We start from the raw sequence: 18,980 nt of genomic DNA on the forward strand, positions 1-18,980 counted from the left end.
CGACCTGGCCGGGGTATCCTGGAATGACACTGACCTCATCCCGTCAGTAGAGGATGCCTGGTTATTCTTTAAAAGTGCCTTCCTCACCATCAGCATGCCCCATTAAAAAAAAATTGAACTAGGAATAGATATAGTCCTTGGTTCACTCCAGACCTGTCTGCCCTTGACCAGCACAAAAACATCCTGTGGCGTTCTGCATTAGCATCGAATAGCCCCCGTGATATGCAACTTTTCAGGGAAGTTAGGAACAAATATACACAGGCAGTTAGCAAAGCTAAGGCTAGCTTTTTCAAACAGAAATTTGCATCCTGTAGTACAAACTCAAAAAAGTTCTGGGACACTGTAAAGTCCATGGAGAATAAGAGCACCTCCTCCCAGCTGCCCACTGCTCTGAGGCTAGGAAACAGTGTTACCACCGATAAATCCACTATAATTGAGAATTTCAACAAGCATTTCTCTATGGCTGGTCATGCTTTCCACCTGGCTACCCCTACCCCGGTCAACTGCCCGGCACCCTCCACAGCAACCCGCCAAAGCCCCCACCATTTCTCCTTCACCCAAATCCAGATAGCTGATGTTCTGAAAGAGCTGCAAAATCTGGACCCCTACAAATCAGCCGGGCTAGACAATCTGGACCCACTCTTTCTAAAATGATCTGCTGAAATTGTTGCAACCCCTATTACTAGCCTGTTCAAACTCTCTTTCGGTATCGTCTGAGATTCCCAAAGATTGGAAAGCTGCCGCGGTCATCCCCCTCTTCAAAGGGGGTGACACTCTAGACCCAAACTGCTACAGACCTATATCTATCCTACCCTGTCTTTCTAAGTTCTTCGAAAGCCAAGTTAACAAACAGATTACCGACCATATCGAATCCCACCGTACCTTCTCCGCTATGCAATCTGGTTTCAGAGCTGGTCATGGGTGCACCTCAGCCACGCTCAAGGTCCTAAATGACATCATAACCGCCATCGATAAGAGACATTACTGTGCAGACATATTCATCGACCTGGCCAAGGCTTTCGACTCTGTCAATCACAACATTCTTATTGGCAGACTCGACAGCCTTGGTTTCTCAAATGATTTCCTCGTCTGATTCACCAACTACTTCTCTGATAGAGTTCAGTGTGTAAAATCGGAGGGCCTGTTGTCCGGACCTCTGGCAGTCTCTATGGGGGTGCCACAGGGTTCAATTCTCGGGCCGACTCTCTTCTCTGTATACATCAATGATGTTGCTCTTGCTGCTGGTGATTCTCTGATCCACCTCTATGCAGACGACACCATTCTGTATACTTCTGGCCCCTCTTTGAACACTGTATTAACTAACCTCCAGACGAGCTTCGATACCATACAACTCTCCTTCCGTGGCCTCCAACTGCTCTTAAATGCAAGTCAAACTAAATGCATGCTATTCAATCGATCACTGCACACACCTGCCCGCCAGTCCAGCATCACTACTCTGGACGGCTCTGACTTAGAATACGTGGACAACTACAAATACCTAGGTGTCTTGTTAGACTGTAAACTCTCCTTCCAGACTCACATTAAGCATCTCCAATCCAAAATTAAATCTAGAATCGGCTTCCTATATCGCAACAAAGCATCCTTCACTCATGCTGCCAAACATAACCTCGTAAAACTGACCATCCTACCGATCCTCGACTTCGGCGATGTCATCTATAAAATAGCCTCCAACACTCTACTCAACAAATTGGATGTAGTCTATCACAGTGCCATCAGTTTTGTCACCAAAGCCCCATACACTACCCACCACTGCGACCTGTATGCTCTCGTTGGTTGGCCCTGGCTTCGTACTCGTCGCCAAACCCACTGGCTACAGGTTATCTACAAGTCTCTGCTAGGTAAAGCCCCGCCTTATCTCAGCTCACTGGTCACCATAGCAGCACCCATTCGTAGCACGCGCTCCAGCAGGTATATCTCACTGGTCACCCCCAAAGCCAATTCCTCCTGTGGTCGCCTTTCCTTCCAGTTCTCTGCTGCCAATGACTGGAACGAACTGCAAAAATCACTGAAGCTGGAGACTCATATCTCCCTCACTAGCTTTAAGCACCAGCTGTCAGAGCAGCTCACAGATCACTGCACCTGTACATAGCCCATCTGTAAACAGCCCGTCTATCTACCTCATCCCCTTAATGTATTTATTTTATTTATCTTGCTCCTTTGCACCCCAGTATTTGTACTTGCACATTCATCTTCTGCACATCTACCATTCCAGTGTTTAATTGCTATATTGTAATTACTTCGCCACCATGGCCTATTTATTGCCTTATCTCCCTTATCTTACCTCATTTGCACTCACTGTATAAAGACTTTTTGTTTTCTTTTTTCAACTGTATTATTGACTGTATGTTTTGTTTATTCCATGTGTAACTCTGTGTTGTTGTATGTGTCGAATTGCTATGCTTTATCTTGGCCAGGTCGCAGTTGCAAATGAGAACTTGTTCTCAACTAGCCTACCTGGTTAAATAAAGGTGAAATAAAATAAAAAAATAAATACAAATTAGCCTATAAGAAGCTTCTAAAGCCATGACATAATTCTCTGGAATTTTCCAAGCTGTTTAAAGGCACAGTCAACTTAGTAAACTATGTAAACTTCTGACCCACTGGAATTATGATACAGTGAATTATAACTGAAACAATCTGTCTGTAAACAATTGTTGGAAAAATTACTTGTGTCATGCACAAAGTAGATGTCCTAACCGACTTGCCAAAACTATAGTTTGTTCATAAGAAATTTGTGGAAAAACAAGTTTTAATGATTCCAACCTAAGTGTATGTAAACTTCCGACTTCAACTGTATATATATATATATATATATATACACACACACACACATATATATATATACATACAGTACCAGTCAAAAGTTTGGACATACTGTCACGCTCTGACCTAAGAGAGCTGTTTTTTTCTCTGTTTAGGTAGGTCAGGGTGTGATAGGGGGTGGGCATTCTATATTGGTATTTCTGTTTTGGCTGGTTATGGTTTCCAGTCAGAGGCAGCTGTCTATCGTTGTCTCTGATTGGAAGCCATACTTAGGCAGCCTTTTTTCCCTTGGTTTTCGTGGGTAGTTTTCTGTTTCGATGTATTTACCTGACAGAACTGTTGGCTGTCATTTTGTTTATTTTGTCTAGTGTTCGTTTTCATTAAAATATAACGATGAGCACTCAACACGCTGCGCCTTGGTCTCCTCTATACGACAGCTGTTACACATACCTACTCATTCAAGGGTTTTTCTTTATTTTTACTATTTTCTACATTGTAGACTAACAGTGAAGACATCCAAACTATGAAATAACACTTATGGAATCATGCAGTAACCAAAAAAGTGTTAAACAAATATTTTATATTTGAGATTCTTCAAAGTCGCCACCGTTTGCCTTGATCACAGCTTTGCACACTCTTGGCATTCTCTCAACCAGCTTCATGAGGTAGTCACCTGGAATGCATTTCATTTAACAGGTGTGCCTTCTTAAAAGTTAATTTGAGGAATTTATTTCCTTCTTAATGTGTTTTGAGCCAATCAGTTGCGTTTCGACAAGGTAGGGGTGGTATACAGAAGATAGCCCTATTTGGTAAAAGACCAAGTCCATATTATGGCAAGAACAGCTCAAATAAGCAAAGGGAAACGACAGTCCATCATTACTTTAAAACATGAAGGTCAGTCAATCCGGAAAATTTCAAGAACTTTGAACATTTCTTCATGTGAAGTCGCAAAAACCATCAAGCACTATGATTTTTGGTTCTGAATGAAAGTTTTAAATAAGTGATTTATAGACGTCTACGTTTGGTCCAAATCAAAACCGGTCCAGACCAGACAAAATCTGAACAAAGCAGATACGTCTATGATTGGTTCAGATTTATGTCACTCATGGGGACACTATGTCACCGCCAACTCTAAGGGTAGAGCAACAAAATTCTAGTCCCTTAGGTTCTCCCATAGAGTTACATTAGAAGTGCCCATCCAAGAAGGCTCAAGGTCATTGGCCACAGATAAAATGACGTCAAATCACGTTATATGTACAGTAGCTTTGATTGGACTGATCATGTCAACGTCATACTTTCAAAATCTTAGCTAGTGGTCATCATCATGAATCAAGTCGACAATCTACTGGCAAATCTTTTTTAATCCTTGTCATATGAAGAGAAATAATTAAGAGAAATTATAGATAAAACGTATCGGTGCTCATCGGCCACTGGACATAAATATTACACACCAAGTTGGAAATCGCTAATTGAACAATGAGTGGTTTGGAAGGAATCAGGGACAGTGGCTAACTGCAATCATTGCAAAGCAATCACTAGCCTGCTATTCAGTGGATTGGCTGTGTGGTCCCAAATCTGGGATTAAGGGGCCTTTTTCCATGTTTAAAATGATAAACATTCAACATTGGCCATGCTGTCAATTAAGCATGCTTTTTGCCGCGCTCAAAACAACTGTTAACTTTGAACTGCGAAAACTTGACTTCAGTGAGTTCATGAAAACTGGGAAGTCAGTATCTGCTACATGATTTATGTTAGATTCGTTTTTTTAACAGAACGTTGGTGGAGCGCTGCAGCGATGCATCTCTCCAACAGCACCCTGCTTGTCACAGGGCGGCAACAGCGCTCACCTAAAATGCCCATTTGCCACTGGTTGAGAGAAATTGTCATTGTTTTGGGGCAGAATTATGTGAGGTTTTATGTGTTGTTGGAAGTGCTCTTGGTCAGTTTAGTTGACGAAATGCCGCCCTCGCCAATCTGCCGACATCAGTGGTGAAAAAAGTTCCCAATTGTCATACTTGAGCAAAAGTAAAGATACCTTAATAGAAAATGCCACAAGTAAAAGTGAAAGTCACCCAGTAAAGTAGTTATTGAGTGAAAGTCTAAAAGTATTAGGTTTTAAATATACTTAAGTATCAAAAGTAAATGTAATTGCTAAAATATACATAGGTATCAAAAGTAAAAGTATAAATAATTTCACATTCCTTATATTAAGGAAGCTAGATGGCACCATTTACGGATAGGCAGGGGCACACTCCAACATAATTTACAATTGAAGCATTTGTGTTTAGTGAGTCCGCTAGATCAGAGGCAGTAGGGATGACCAGGGATGTTCTCTTGATAAGTGTGTGAATTGAACCCTTGTCCTGTCCTGCTAAGCATTCAAAATGTAACAAGTACTTTTGAGTGTCACGGAAAATGCATAGAGTAAAAAGTACATTGTTTTTTTCAGGAATGTAGTGGAGCAAAAGTGAAAGTTCTCAAAAATATAAATAGTAGAGTACAGATACCAAAAAACTACTTAAGTAGTACTTAAAAGCATTTTTACTTAAGTACTTTACACCATTGTCCGACATAGGCAGCTGCCTAATCCTCTCTAATGAGCGGGCCGGCCGTGGAGGTAATGATCAGTGGCAATTTTAGCATGTAAATCTTGGTGTGGCAAACTCCCAAATTATTTTTTAGATGCATGCCAGCAAAGCCACTACACAACACAACACTAAACAATACATTAACTGCACTATAACGGTGACAAATGGTGCCCACAAACAACCAAGAACTCCTGGCGGTGAAGATGGCATTGGAAGAGTGGAGGCACTGGCTGGAAGGAGCAGAACAGCCATTCCTGGTCTGGACCGACCATAAAAACCTGGAATATCTCCGTACAGCCAAGCGCCTCAACTCCAAGCAGGCCCGGTGGGCCCTCCTGTTCACCAGATTTAACTTCACCATCTCCTACCGCCCAGGGTCAAAGAATGTAAAGCCTGACGCTCTCTCCCGCCTATACAGTTCCTCTGCCACACCCTCGACCTCTGAAACTATTCTCCCTACCTCATGTCTTGCTGCCACTGTGGATTGGGGTATTGAGAACCTGGTCCGTGAGGTACAACGCTCCCAGCCTGGACCTGAAGGGGGCCCGGCTAACCGGCTGTTTGTCCCTAATCCAGTCCGGCCCCAGGTCCTAGAATGGGCTCATTCCTCCAGGCTGACCTGTCATCCAGGGTCCCGTCGTACACAAGCCTTCCTTCGACAACGTTTCTGGTGGCCCACAATGGTCCCTGACATTTCTGCCTCCTCCTGCAGCCACTACCGGTTCCTCATCGTTCCTGGTCTCATATATCTGGACTTTGTCACTGGGCTCCCTCCGTCTGATGGCAACACTGGTAGTCGACCGGTTCTCCAAGGCCGCCCATTTCATCTTTCTCCCTAAACTATCTTCTGCCAAGGAGACGGCCCAGCTTATGGTGCAGCATGTCTTCCGGATCCATGGACTCCCGGTAGACATGGTCTCCGATCGGGGTCCTCAGTTGTCATCTCAGTTCTGTAAGGCATTCTGTACCCTTATTGGGTTGTCGGCTAGCCTGTCATCTGGATTCCATCCCCAAACTAACGGTCAGTCGGAGTGAGCTAACCAAGACCCTGAGACCATCTTAAGGTGCCTGGTATCAACCAACCCCACTACCTGGAGCCATCAACTGGTCTGGGTGGAGTATGCCCGGAACACTCTTCCCAGTTTTGCCATGGGACTCACCCCATGGAGCACTCGAAAGGGGAATCAGCCTCCACTCTTCCCTGAACAAGAGCAGGAGGTCAGCGTAGCCTCGGCCCAGATGTTTGTCCGCCGCTGTCGACGTATCTGGAGAAGAGCCAGGGCGGCTATTCTCAAAACCAACTCCAGGTATCGTCGACAAGCGGACCATCGCCGGACCCCAGCTCCCAGCTACTGCATTGGGCAGAGGGTATGGCTGTCCACACTGGACCTGCCCCTTTGGGTGGAGTCCCGCAAAATGTCTCCCCATTTCATTGGTCCCTTTCCAATCTCCAGAGTCCTGAGTTCCACTGCTGTCCGTCTTGTGTTAACCTGTACCCTCCGTATTCACCCAATCTTCCATGTGTCTAAGATTAAGCCTGTGTCTCACTGTCCTTTGTCTTCTGTCCCTAGGCCCACCCCCTGTGTCATTGATGGCCATCCAGCCTACACAGTAAAATGTCTCCTGGGTGTTCGACAACGGGGCAGGGGTTTCCAGTACCTGATTGACTGGGGGGGTTACGGCCCGGAGGAGAGGTGCTGGGTTCCCGCTAGAGACATCCTGGATCCAGCCCTCATCACCGACTTCCACCGCCGACACCCCGGTCAACCAGGTATGCGCCCAGGTAGGATGCCAGGTGGCGTCCCTAGTGGGGGGATACTGTCACACTCTGATCAGTTTCACCTGTCCTCGTTATTGTCTCCACCCCTCCAGGTGTCGCTTGTTTTCCCCAGTGTATTTATCCCTGCGTTTCCTGTCTCTTTGTGCCAGTTCGTCTTGTATGTTTCCAAGTCAACCAGCGTTTTTCCCGTTCTCCTGCCTTTTGCATTGTCTTTTTTCTAGTCCTCCCGGGTTTTGACCCTTGCCTGTTTCTGGACTTTGTACCCGCTTGCCTGACCATTCTGCCTGCCTTGACCACGAGCCTGTCTGCCGCTCTGTACCTCCTGGACTGTGATCTGGTTTTGACCTTTTTGCCAGTCCACGACCATTCTCTTGCCTACCCCTTTGGTTTAATAAACATTGTAAGACTCTAACCATCTGCCTCCTGTGTCTGCATTTGGGTCTCGCCTTGTGCCTTGATACAGCGACAGAAGGATAAATAAAGGGTGCATATAAGAATACAATGAGAGCTCTTACAATATTTGATGATTACATTTCTCTAAAACAGGCTATAAGCTACATGTGCACCACCAAGTCAGAACAATAGTCTAAGTTATGAGTGGGAAGGGACCAAATTATTAGGGTGAGGCACATGGGCTACTAACAGCTTACTACACAACATATACTTAGTATTACTTTCTTAGCTACAGTATACATATCTCCCTGGCATATTACATCATTTATGCAGCAGCATACAATACATTGTTGGATTCACCTTGTGCTGTGCTCACTTATAGAGGAAGGTGACGTGGCGGTTCTACTTGTGGGCAAATTTTGTCATCAAACTTTGTCATCAAAGTCTGGCATTCTTTGAATTTATGTTGCTTTCAAGACAACTGGGAACTCTGGAAAAAAAACAAGGTTGAATCATGACGTCAGTGATCTTCCGGTTGGAGCGCTAGAAAGAGACCCGAGTTCCCGACTTGGAATTCCGAGTTGGATGAACGTTCAAAACATATTTTCCCAGTCGGAAGTTCCCAGTTGTTTTCAACTCCCTAAAGTCTGAGATTTCCCAGTTCCGAGTTTCCAGTTGATTTGAACGCAGCAGAAGTCATACTGGATTGACAGCATGGCCAATGTATTCAGCCTTTTCTGGCCCATGGTGTTGAATGTTTATCCTTTTAAGATTGGAAATTATACCCTTGAACCCAGACTTGGACCACACACCCACTCCACTGAATAGTAGGCTAGTGATTGCTTTGCAATGCTTGCAGTTAGCCACTGATTCCTTCCAAACCACTTATTGTTGTATTTGAGATTTCCAACTTGTTGTGTAATGTTTCTGTCCAATGGCCGATGAGCACCGATACGTTTTATCTATAATTTCTCTTCATATGACAAGGATTGGAAAAGATTTGCCTGTAGATTGTCAATGTGATTCATGATGATGACTGCTTGTCTAGCTTGCTAGCTAAGATTTTGACATGATCAGTCTGCCCAACCACCACAGAAAGCACTGAGCTAGGTTGATGTTGTAGTGACCCTCTAGATCGATAATGTGTTGAGCTCATGGGGAAAGTATGGGAGGAGGAATTGCCCCTAGTTCAGATAGCTAATAGGCCACTAGTTTGGGGGGTTGAGGGGGGTCAGAGCCAGAACAAGTGACACAGAGACTGAATGGACCACAACAACGTCTCCTCTGAGTTCCACCAAGTTATTAGACAGACAGGTTGTTTTATTGTTTTGGGCAGCCCTTCTAACCCTCTGTTAGCCTGTACTTCACTGGAATTAAAACCTGGTTTGCCGGTTCAACATGAGCTACCGTCTCCTTGTTGTTCTAATTAGCTAGCTAATGAGTGGACCCGCTAACGCCACACTGGTGTCTGAAGTGGGATGGCGGCAGTGGGGCCATCGGTACGCACAGCCCGGGACATGTGAGGGGGTTGAGGTTAGTCGAAGCACGGGGACGTGCCTTCCCGTTCGAAGCAGGCAGTGTAGAGATCCTCGGCTACATGAGCCACATTACAATTCCCACCAAGTGGGTTTGACCTTTTGGTGCGAATCGTTGGGTGTTTGCCTTTCACACCAACAACCCTGGTTCGCTTCCCTGCCCCGCCGTTCGCTACAATATACTACTTACATGTTCCTCTGGTGTAGATGCAGAGCTGTCTACAGATTCAGGGTTTAATATGCCACTAGAGTATAGAGTCTTCTGTCTGTATTCAGAGAATGAGGTTAGGGCATTGAGAGGGAGAACAAGTCTATACATTACTGAACACATAATATAATAACAGATTTTTTTGTTTTTAGACAAAGCACAGAAGATCTGTACAAGTGCTAGCCTTGATGTAAACCTCCCCATTCCTTCATTACTCAGCCTTTCTAGTGTGCCTGTGCAATAATGTGTTAATATGTACAGCTTGTTACTTCCTCAAAAGTTCTGATTATTATTGAAAATGTATTGTGAGGGAGAAGTGGAGTCTCAGACAACAGTGCCTACCTCATGCAATCCAAGCTGGATGTTGCTCTAGAACTCTTTGATCCAGAGTTGTGCTCACATACTGGTTCTGATGTCTGGGAGCTGTACACAGAGCTTCTCAGAGACTGGGTATCAGATATGTATTCTCCAGGTACTGGACAACATCACAACAAGAGAACTCTAATACTTAGAGGTTTAAATGAATAAAAACATCTTAAAATCCATGATAAAATGAGGATAAATGAATTCAACACTATTTGTATTTAGATAAAACTGGATTCTCAGGGAAGAACTGTAACATCCTACCCTCTAGCCTCAGCAGAGATTCAGCTACAGATCCAAACCCAGACATCTGTTCTGAACCATCATATCCAGTCTCAGGTCTGCTGTCTCCACTCACTGTAGAACAAAACAATTCTTAGATCATGTAAAGAAGCAATACTGATATCTGCACTACTGTGGTGTATTGCTTTCATGAACAATGCTTTAGAACAGAAGATAAGTGGACCATATAATTGTTTGAGGTTGGTTTTATTTTGCTTCAATTATTTTGTGATGTGATGTTTGACTGGAATCTTGATGGGGAAAATAGATCTGTACCAAATTGCTTAAAACAATGTGGTCCTTTTATAAAAAAAATATGTGGATGTCTAAGTCTGTAATCTAACCTATTTAAATTAAAAGTAGCCAAGGACACAAGGTTTAGCTGGTAATAGGCCTAGTAGGTTTTAAGAAGACCCCAAAACTATTAAACTGATCATTTAATTTGACCACAGAAAAAAAGTATTTGTATGGTAACTGCTGTTGTGAGTCACTTTGGGATCAATACAGTATACCAAGATATACCAAGGTATTTTGATGAAATAGGTGTATTAAAACATAATCATTCTCACATTTAAATACTGCCATGATGTATGCTTTTCTGTATGGTAAGCTATAGATAATTAGCATTTTATTTAAACTTACTACTCAGAGGAAGGTCTATGCTGTGAGCTCCCTTTAATGTCAAATATGGTTTCTCCCATATCTCACGTTTCCAGTTAATTTCTTCTTTACTTTCTCTTTCAGGGTAAAACACATCTCCACTGTTGGCTGCCACCAACTCATCTATCTTCTCCAGCAGCTCTGTGACCTGAGTGACATCACCCTTCTTCTCATTGTTGAGGACATGATACCTGTTTCCACATTTCTCAACAAGCCACTGGAGGGCCTTCCCTTCTCTCTGAATGTGCTGCTCAATGGTTGTGTCTCCCAGACAGTCCCCATGGGTAAACAGCACTATAGTGTGACTCCAGACTCTCTCACTAAGAAGCTCCAGGTGGTCTTCTGCAGCACTTGTCTTTTCATCGTTGAATGAAACATCCACCCGTATGACCAGGAGGAGAGTGTGGGGTCCTGGAGGACACAGCGACACACTGAGCACAATCTCCTGTCTAACAAGCTCAAGACTCTTCTCTACAGGGTCAGTCCAATTCCAACCTGGTGTGTCAACCACAGTGACCTGCCTCCCTGCTACTTCTCCCTGTCTCTTCACACACTGAGCTGTTGTCTCCAAGTCAAACTTCTCTCTGCCCAGGATGGTGTTTCCTGCAGAACTCTTCCCAACTACATTATGCCCCAGCAGCACAATGCTCAGCTCTGAGAGATGGACGGAGTCACCTGTTAGAGAAAGAACACGGCTTATTATACTGTGTACAAAAAAAATGATCTTTGACCCTGCAGAGAGCAGATATACTCAGGGGATTAGCCATAATGTCTAAAAATGTCAATGTGTATTTATTATATAACACTATATAATGGGCGGCAGGTAGCCTAGTAGTTAGAGCGTTGGACTAGTAACTGAAAGGTTGCAAGATTGAATCCCCGAGCTGACAAAGTAAAAATCTGTTGTTCTGCCCTTGAACAAGGCACTTAACCCACTGTTCCTAGGCTGTCATTGAAAATAAGAATTTGTTCTTAACTGACTTGCCTAATAAAATAAATACACTGCTCAAAAAAATAAAGGGAACACTTAAACAACACAATATAAATCCAAGTCAATCACACTTCTGTGAAATCACTGTCCACTTAGGAAGCAACACTGATTGACAATAAATTTCACATGCTGTTGTGCAAATGGAATAGACAACAGGTGGAAATTATAGGCAATTAGCAAGACACCCCCAATAAAGGAGTGGTTCTGCAGGTGGTGACCACAGACCACTTCTCAGTTCCTATGCTTCCTGGCTGATGTTTTGGTCACTTTTGAATGCTGGCGGTGCTTTCACTCTAGTGGTAGCATGAGACGGAGTCTACAACCCACACAAGTGGCTCAGGTAGTGCAGCTCATCCAGGATGGCACATCAATGCGAGCTGTGGCAAGAAGGTTTGCTGTGTCTGTCAGCGTAGTGTCCAGAGCATGGAGGCGCTACCAGGAGACAGGCCAGTACATCAGGAGACGTGGAGGAGGCCGTAGGAGGGCAACAACCCAGCAGCAGGACCGCTACCTCCACCTTTGTGCAAGGAGGAGCAGGAGGAGCACTGCCAGAGCCCTGCAAAATGACCTCCAGCAGGCCACAAATGTGCATGTGTCTGCTCAAACGGTCAGAAACAGACTCCATGAGGGTGGTATGAGGGCCCGACGTCCACAGGTGGGGGTTGTGCTTACAGCCCAACACCGTGCAGGACGTTTGGCATTTGCCAGAGAACACCAAGATTGGCAAATTCGCCACTGGCGCCCTGTGCTCTTCACAGATGAAAGCAGGTTTACACTGAGCACATGTGACAGACGTGAAAGAGTCTGGAGACGCCGTGGAGAACGTTCTGCTGCCTGCAACATCCTCCAGCATGACCGGTTTGGCGGTGGGTCAGTCATGGTGTGGGGTGGCATTTCTTTGGGGGGCTGCACAGACCTCCATGTGCTCACCAGAGGTAGCCTGACTGCCATTAGGTACCGAGATGAGATCCTCAGACCCCTTGTGAGACCATATGCTGGTGCGGTTGGCCCTGGGTTCCTCCTAATGCAAGACAATGCTAGACCTCATGTGGCTGGAGTGTGTCAGCAGTTCATGCAAGAGGAAGGCATTGATGCTATGGACTGGCCCGCCCGTTCCCCAGACCTGAATCCAATTGAGCACATCTGGGACATCATGTCTCGCTCCATCCACCAACGCCACGTTGCACCACAGACTGTCCAGGAGTTGGTGGATGCTTTAGTCCAGGTCTGGGAGGAGATCCCTCAGGAGACCATCTGCCACCTCATCAGGAGCATGCCCAGGCGTTGTAGGGAGGTCATACAGGCACGTGGAGGCCACACACACTACTGAGCCTCATTTTGACTTGTTTTAAGGACATTACATCAAAGTTGGATCAGCCTGTAGTGTGGTTTTCCACTTTAATTTTGAGTGTGACTCCAAATCCAGACCTCCATGGGTTGATAAATTGGATTTCCATTGATAATTTTTGTGTGATTTTGTTGTCAGCACATTCAACTATGTAAAGAAAAAAGTATTTAATAAGATTATTTCATTCATTTAGATCTAGGATGTGTTATTTTAGTGTTCCCTTTATTTTTTTGAAGAGTGTACATTATTTTAGTCCACAACCACTTGATACCTAAAAAAAATGACCATTATTAACAATTACTGTTAGTCGCCCGGGTTGTCATTACGTGTTGAAATTATATTATATTGAGATTTGTAAAAAAAAATGCTGCGATTTTCAAATCACTCGGGCCCCATTTTAACACAGTTAAATTGTAGAGTTGTCACCAAAATAACTGTTGCTCACAATACTCAACTTTATGTTATTTCAATCTGTTGTATCCAATTCAGTTTATAAACTGGTGGGCCCAATGATGTGGGCCCAATGTGGGCTAAAATATTGTACCCATGTAGGCTGCCCACATTGGGCTGATGCACCTTTGCTCATCTGCTCTACATTGGCCCCCAAGGCATTAGCCCGGGGTGTGAAGCTCATATCTGGTGAGGGCAACCCTCACTTTGCCTGAAATAAGCCCATCTTTTACCAGGAAACATGCCTAAATTGGCATGATGGGGGCCCAATGGGGGAAAAATAATGGCTCTATGTGAGCTGCCCACCCTATGCCAGGTTATCAGTTGTATCTATTATTTAATAGAATTATATTTATTTATTAACATATGGAATCATTTTAAGAAGGTCATACCATGGATCATTTAGCTATTTGATTTAGATTTTTTGAGCCCCTTTAGGTATAAAAAAGTATTCAAATGTATTTGATAAAATATTTCATTTGCCTACTTTCAGCACCATGTGTAATGTAAGTTACTCTAATCAGTTTTATTGTGATCTCAATAACTGAGAAATACATAACGGGCAAGAAACATACTGTTTTTAATAAAATCAATTATAGTCGTAGCAAGCTAACCAATGGCTGTGCTGTGTAGGCCTACGGTGGCAGTTCAGGAGGAGAGTCAAGGGCTTCTACCAAAAATGTTTTTTGATTAGGCCTCTTGCAGTTTGAGAAGGAGAGCGAGACGATGAGGAGGACCAGAGGTCAACTTTGATAGCCAGCACACAAAAACTTTTGGATCAGCAAGAGCAGAGCAGGCCGGAGCTCAGGGTTGGAATATCCATTACAGTGTGTAGCCTAATGTAGTCTAGTTGGATTTACACCATCCAAGCAGCCATCTAGAAATATAACGTTGCTTCTCAGAGCATGCACTTCGTAGCCTATAGCCTATAGGCTATGGATAATTTGATTGAGACCACACTAAATAGTCTATAGGCGCACTTAATATTGTGCGCCCAGCGGAGAATCAGAGATGAGGGGCGGCATCTGGTACACATCGAGATATAGCCTAATAAGCAACTCATTCTAAAACACTGAGAAACGTAGAAATCTCATCAATTACAAATTGCATGACCCTCTCCTGGACTAGATAAAAAAATACTAAACCCTCCCCTTGACTGAAATTGAAAAAGCATGATCCTCCCCCATTTTTCTCCAGGTAACCATTCTGTAAATTTCGATCCATCCCTAACTCCCACGCAATCAGACTGAGCATTTCAAGGGCCAAAGGAGGCTCAGGGAAATAAATTATAAAACAAATGTATTTAATTTTCATTAAATAATCACACAGAGTGATTTATTAGACATACAGTGATGATTTAAAAATACAATTACAAAGACTACATGGGGGCTTTAAGATTGATGTAAAATAAATCACCTGGGGCTAGGGCTCCTGAGTGGCGCAGTGGTCTAAGGCACAGCATCTCAGTGCTAGAGGTGTCACTACAGACCCTGGATCAATTCCAGGCTGTATCACAACCAGCTGTGATTGGTAGTCCTGTAGGGCGGTGCACAGTTGTCCGGGTTAGGGATTGGCCGGGGTAGGCCATCATTGTAAATAAGAATTTGAACTGACTTGCCTAGATAAATGTTAAATAAAAAAAGATTTAACCTTTCTTGCTGCAGGTTTCTGCTCCTCTAATTGCGTAATCATTGACATATTTTTACCTTGACAGGGGTCTCCACAAAGGTGGTGACCCCTCCGACATGAATAATTATCGCCCGATCTCTAAACTGTCTTGCCTAGTGAACAATTTTGAATCTTTAATCAACACTCAGCTTAGATCTTTTCTTCCTGCATTTGGTTTGAAAACTACCTGACAGATGTGTTTCTTCTGATGGTGCTCAAGGTACACTATGCAGAAATCACTTTTCCATTTCCTGGTTGCTAAAATTGTAATAGTTTGCCTAATTTCAGTTTATGTGACAAAACAATCAAGACTAGTGTAGAGAATCATTGTACCATCTAAACCACTGTGAAATATATTTTCCATAACCAAAATTATTGTATTTTTAGCAGTTTGAAGCTGAAAAAAAACGCAAAAACTAACTTAAGAACGGCAAGCATAGAAATAGTGCACATAGAACAGATCTACTGCTTCTTAGACTTTCTTTCAATGATATTTACATACAGTTGAAGTCGGAAGTTTACATACACCTTAGCCAAATACATTTAAACTCAGTTTTTCACAATTCCTGACATTTAATCCCAGTAAACATTCCCTGTCTTAGGTCAATTAGGATCACCACTTTATTTTAAAATGTCAAATGTCAAAATAATGGTAGAGAGAATGATTTATTCCAGCTTTTATTTATTTCATCACATTCCCAGTGGGTCAGAAGTTTACATACACTCAATTAGTATTTGGTAGCATTGCCTTTAAATTGTTTAACTTGGGTCAAACATTGCGGGTAGCCTTCCACAAGCTTCCCACAATAAGTTGGGTGAATTTTGGCCCATTCCTCATGACAGAGCTGGTGTAACTGAGTCAGGTTTGTAGGCCTCCTTGCTCGCACACACTTTTTCAGTTCTGCCCACAAATTTTCTATGGGATTGAGGTCAGGGCTTTGTGATGGCCACTCCAATACCTTGACTTTGGTGTCCTTAAGCCATTTTGCCACAACTTTGGAAGTGGAACTTTGTCCATTTGGAAGACCCATTTGCGACCAAGCTTTAACTTCCTGACTGATGTCTTGAGATGTTGCTTCAATTTATCCACATAATTTTCCTCCCTCATGATGCCATCTATTTTGTGAAGTGCACCAGTCCCTGCTGCAGCAAAGCACCCCCACAACATGATGCTGCCACCCCGTGCTTCCCAGTTGGGATGGTGTTCTTCGGCCTGCAAGCCACCCCCTTTTTCCTCCAAACATAACGATGGTCATTATGGCCAAACAGTTCTATTTTTCTTTCATCAGACCAGAGGACATTTCTCCAAAAAGTACGATCTTTGTCCCCATGTGCAGTTGCAAACCGTAGTCTGGCTTTTTTTATAGCGGTTTTGGAGCAGTGGCTTCTTCCTTGCTGAGCGGCCTTTCAGGTTATGTCGATATAGGACTCATTTTACTATGGATATAGATACTTTTGTACCTGTTTCCTCCAGCATCTTCACAAGGTCCTTTGCCGTTGTTCTGGGATTGATTTGCACTTTTTGCACCAAAGTACGTTAATCTCTAGGAAACAGAACGCGTCTCCTTCCTGAGCGGTATAACGGCTGCGTGGTCCCATGGTGTTTATAATAGCGTACTATTGTTTGTACAGATGAACGTGGCTCGTTCAGGCGTTTGGAAATTGCTCCCAAGGATGAACCAGACTTGTGGAGATCTACAATTTTTTTCTGAGGTCTTGGCTGATTTCTTTTGATTTTCCCATGATGTCAAGCAAAGAGGCACTGAGTTTGAAGGTAGGCCTTGAAATACATCCACAGGTACACCTACAATTGACTCATATGATGTCAATTAGCTGATGAGAAGCTTCTAAAGCCATGACATCATTTTCTGGAATTTTCCAAGCTGTTTAAAGGCACAGTCAACTTAGTGTATGTAAACCTCTGACCCACTGGAATTGTGATACAGTGAATTATAAGTGAAATACTCTGTCTGTAAACAATTGTTGGAAAAGTGACTCGTGTCATGCTCAAAGTAGATGTCCTAACCGACTTGCCAAAACGATAGCTTGTTAACAAGAAATTTGTGCAGTGGTTGAAAAACGAGTTTTAATGACTCCTACCTAAGTGTATGTAAACTTCCGACTTCAACTGTATATATCTACATTTATATGTGAATTTGGTCAGGTTGCCTAAAAAGTGACATATTGCAGCTTTAAGTCAGGTTTCCTTGATATTACTAAAGGTGTCCCCCAGTGGTCGATTTTGGGCCCTGTACTTTTTACTATCTAAACCAAAAATATTGGTTTGTCTGTAAGAAACCTCCACTTGTATGCGGACGATACTGTTGTGTAATCTGTTGCCCATTCTGTTGTCAATTCTCTTTCAGAACTACAATCTGCCTTTTTTGCTTTTCAGAAAATCTTTGTTGTACTGAAATTGGTACTTAATGTAGGAAAAACTAAGTATATGCTATTTTCCAAAAAGCTTAAAAATGTACCTGATGTACAGTGGATGGTGCCCACATTGATCCTATCTCCACTTATAAATACAGTTCACTGTATAAAATAAATAAATTAAATACTGAGCTATATTGTGGAATATCCCAAAAATGTGGAGATTATATTATTTTATACTAATAAACTCAGCAAAAAAAAATATTTGTATGAACATAACAAGCTTCAACAATTGAGACATAAACTGAACATGTTCCACATACATGTGACTAACAGAAATGGAATAATGTGTCCCTGAACAAAGGGGGGGTCAAAATCAAAAGTAACAGTCAGTATCTGGTGTGGCCACCAGCTACATTATGTACTGCAGTGCATCTCCTCCTCATAGACTGTACCAGATTTGCCAATTCTTGCTGTGAGATGTTACCCCACACTTCCACCAAGGCACCTGCAAATTCCCGGACATTTCTGGGGGAATGGCCCTAGCCCTCACCCTTCGATCCAACAGGTCCCAGACGTGCTCAATGGGATTGAGATCCTGGCCATGGCAGAACACTAACATTCCTGTCTGCAGAAAATCACGCATAGAACGAGCAGTATGGCTGGTGGCATTGTCATGCTGGAGGGTCATGTTGTCACAGTATCCACAGAAGGTGGCGCCCCTCCTCGGTCGGGCGGCGCTCGGCGGTTGTCGTCGCCGGCCTACTAGCTGCCACCGATCCATGTTTCTGTGTCTTTTGGTTTTGTCTGTCTGTTCCACACCTGTTTCTTGTCTGTCATTAGTGGGGGTGGTATTTAGTGTGTCTTTTCAGTTCAGGATTTCGTGCGGGATTGTTTGATGTCATTTCAGGATAGACGTTAGTGAGCACTGCTCCCTATTTTCTATTATTGACCGGGCTGCGCCCCGTGCATCATTTGTTTTGGGAACGTGTTTCCCTCTTTGATTATTGTGTGCGCCCTGTGCCTTTCGGCTTCTTGTGTTTTCCGGATTATTATTAAATACTACGATCTACCGGACCTCTGTCTCCCGCAATTGACTCTACCTTTCTACTGATCCTGGTAATCATGACAGAATCCCGCACCTCCCGATGGAGTCAGCAGGAGCAGAAGTGCCGTCCGTGGCTGAGCAGGTGTTGCAACACGCCAGCCTCCTCCACCGCCTGGGCTCAGCCATGGACCAGGTGCTAGCCCGGTTGGAGCGCTGGGAGAGAGGTGCGACCCCAACCGGACAAGCTCCGGTTCCTCATCCTGCGCCCCTACCAACACCCACTGAAGCGGGCTCAGGTGGTATCCGGATTACACCTCCTAGGGAATTCGATATACTTCCAGTATAAGGCACTAGTCGATTCAGGTGCAGCTGGGAGTTTTATGGACCGTGGGTTAGCAACGAAGTTAGGGATTCCCTGGTTCAGCTGGACCACCCCTTCCCTGTGCACGCCCTAGATAGTCGACCACTAGGATCCGGCCAAGTAGGGGAGGTCACCGTGCCACTGGTTA

General features: G+C 43.8%; 1 protein-coding gene across 1 annotated transcript in view; it reads right to left on the bottom strand.

Annotated features, from left to right (window-relative positions):
- Positions 1-13,566, bottom strand: part of LOC106570292 (uncharacterized) — a 29,146-nt gene extending 15,580 nt beyond the window's left edge. The window contains exons 1-5 of the mRNA XM_082957498.1: positions 13,494-13,566; positions 10,576-11,268; positions 9,916-10,008; positions 9,631-9,763; positions 9,271-9,346 (exon numbers count right to left, since the gene is read on the bottom strand). Coding sequence (XP_082813624.1) covers positions 9,271-9,346; positions 9,631-9,763; positions 9,916-10,008; positions 10,576-11,268; positions 13,494-13,566 — 1,068 coding nt within the window. The remainder of the gene's footprint in view (positions 1-9,270; positions 9,347-9,630; positions 9,764-9,915; positions 10,009-10,575; positions 11,269-13,493) is intronic.
- Positions 13,567-18,980: the final 5,414 nt, after the last annotated feature.

This window comes from Salmo salar, chromosome 01, assembly GCF_965601325.2.
Source record: "Salmo salar chromosome 01, fSalSal1, whole genome shotgun sequence".
Taxonomy (NCBI): Eukaryota; Metazoa; Chordata; class Actinopteri; order Salmoniformes; family Salmonidae; genus Salmo; species Salmo salar.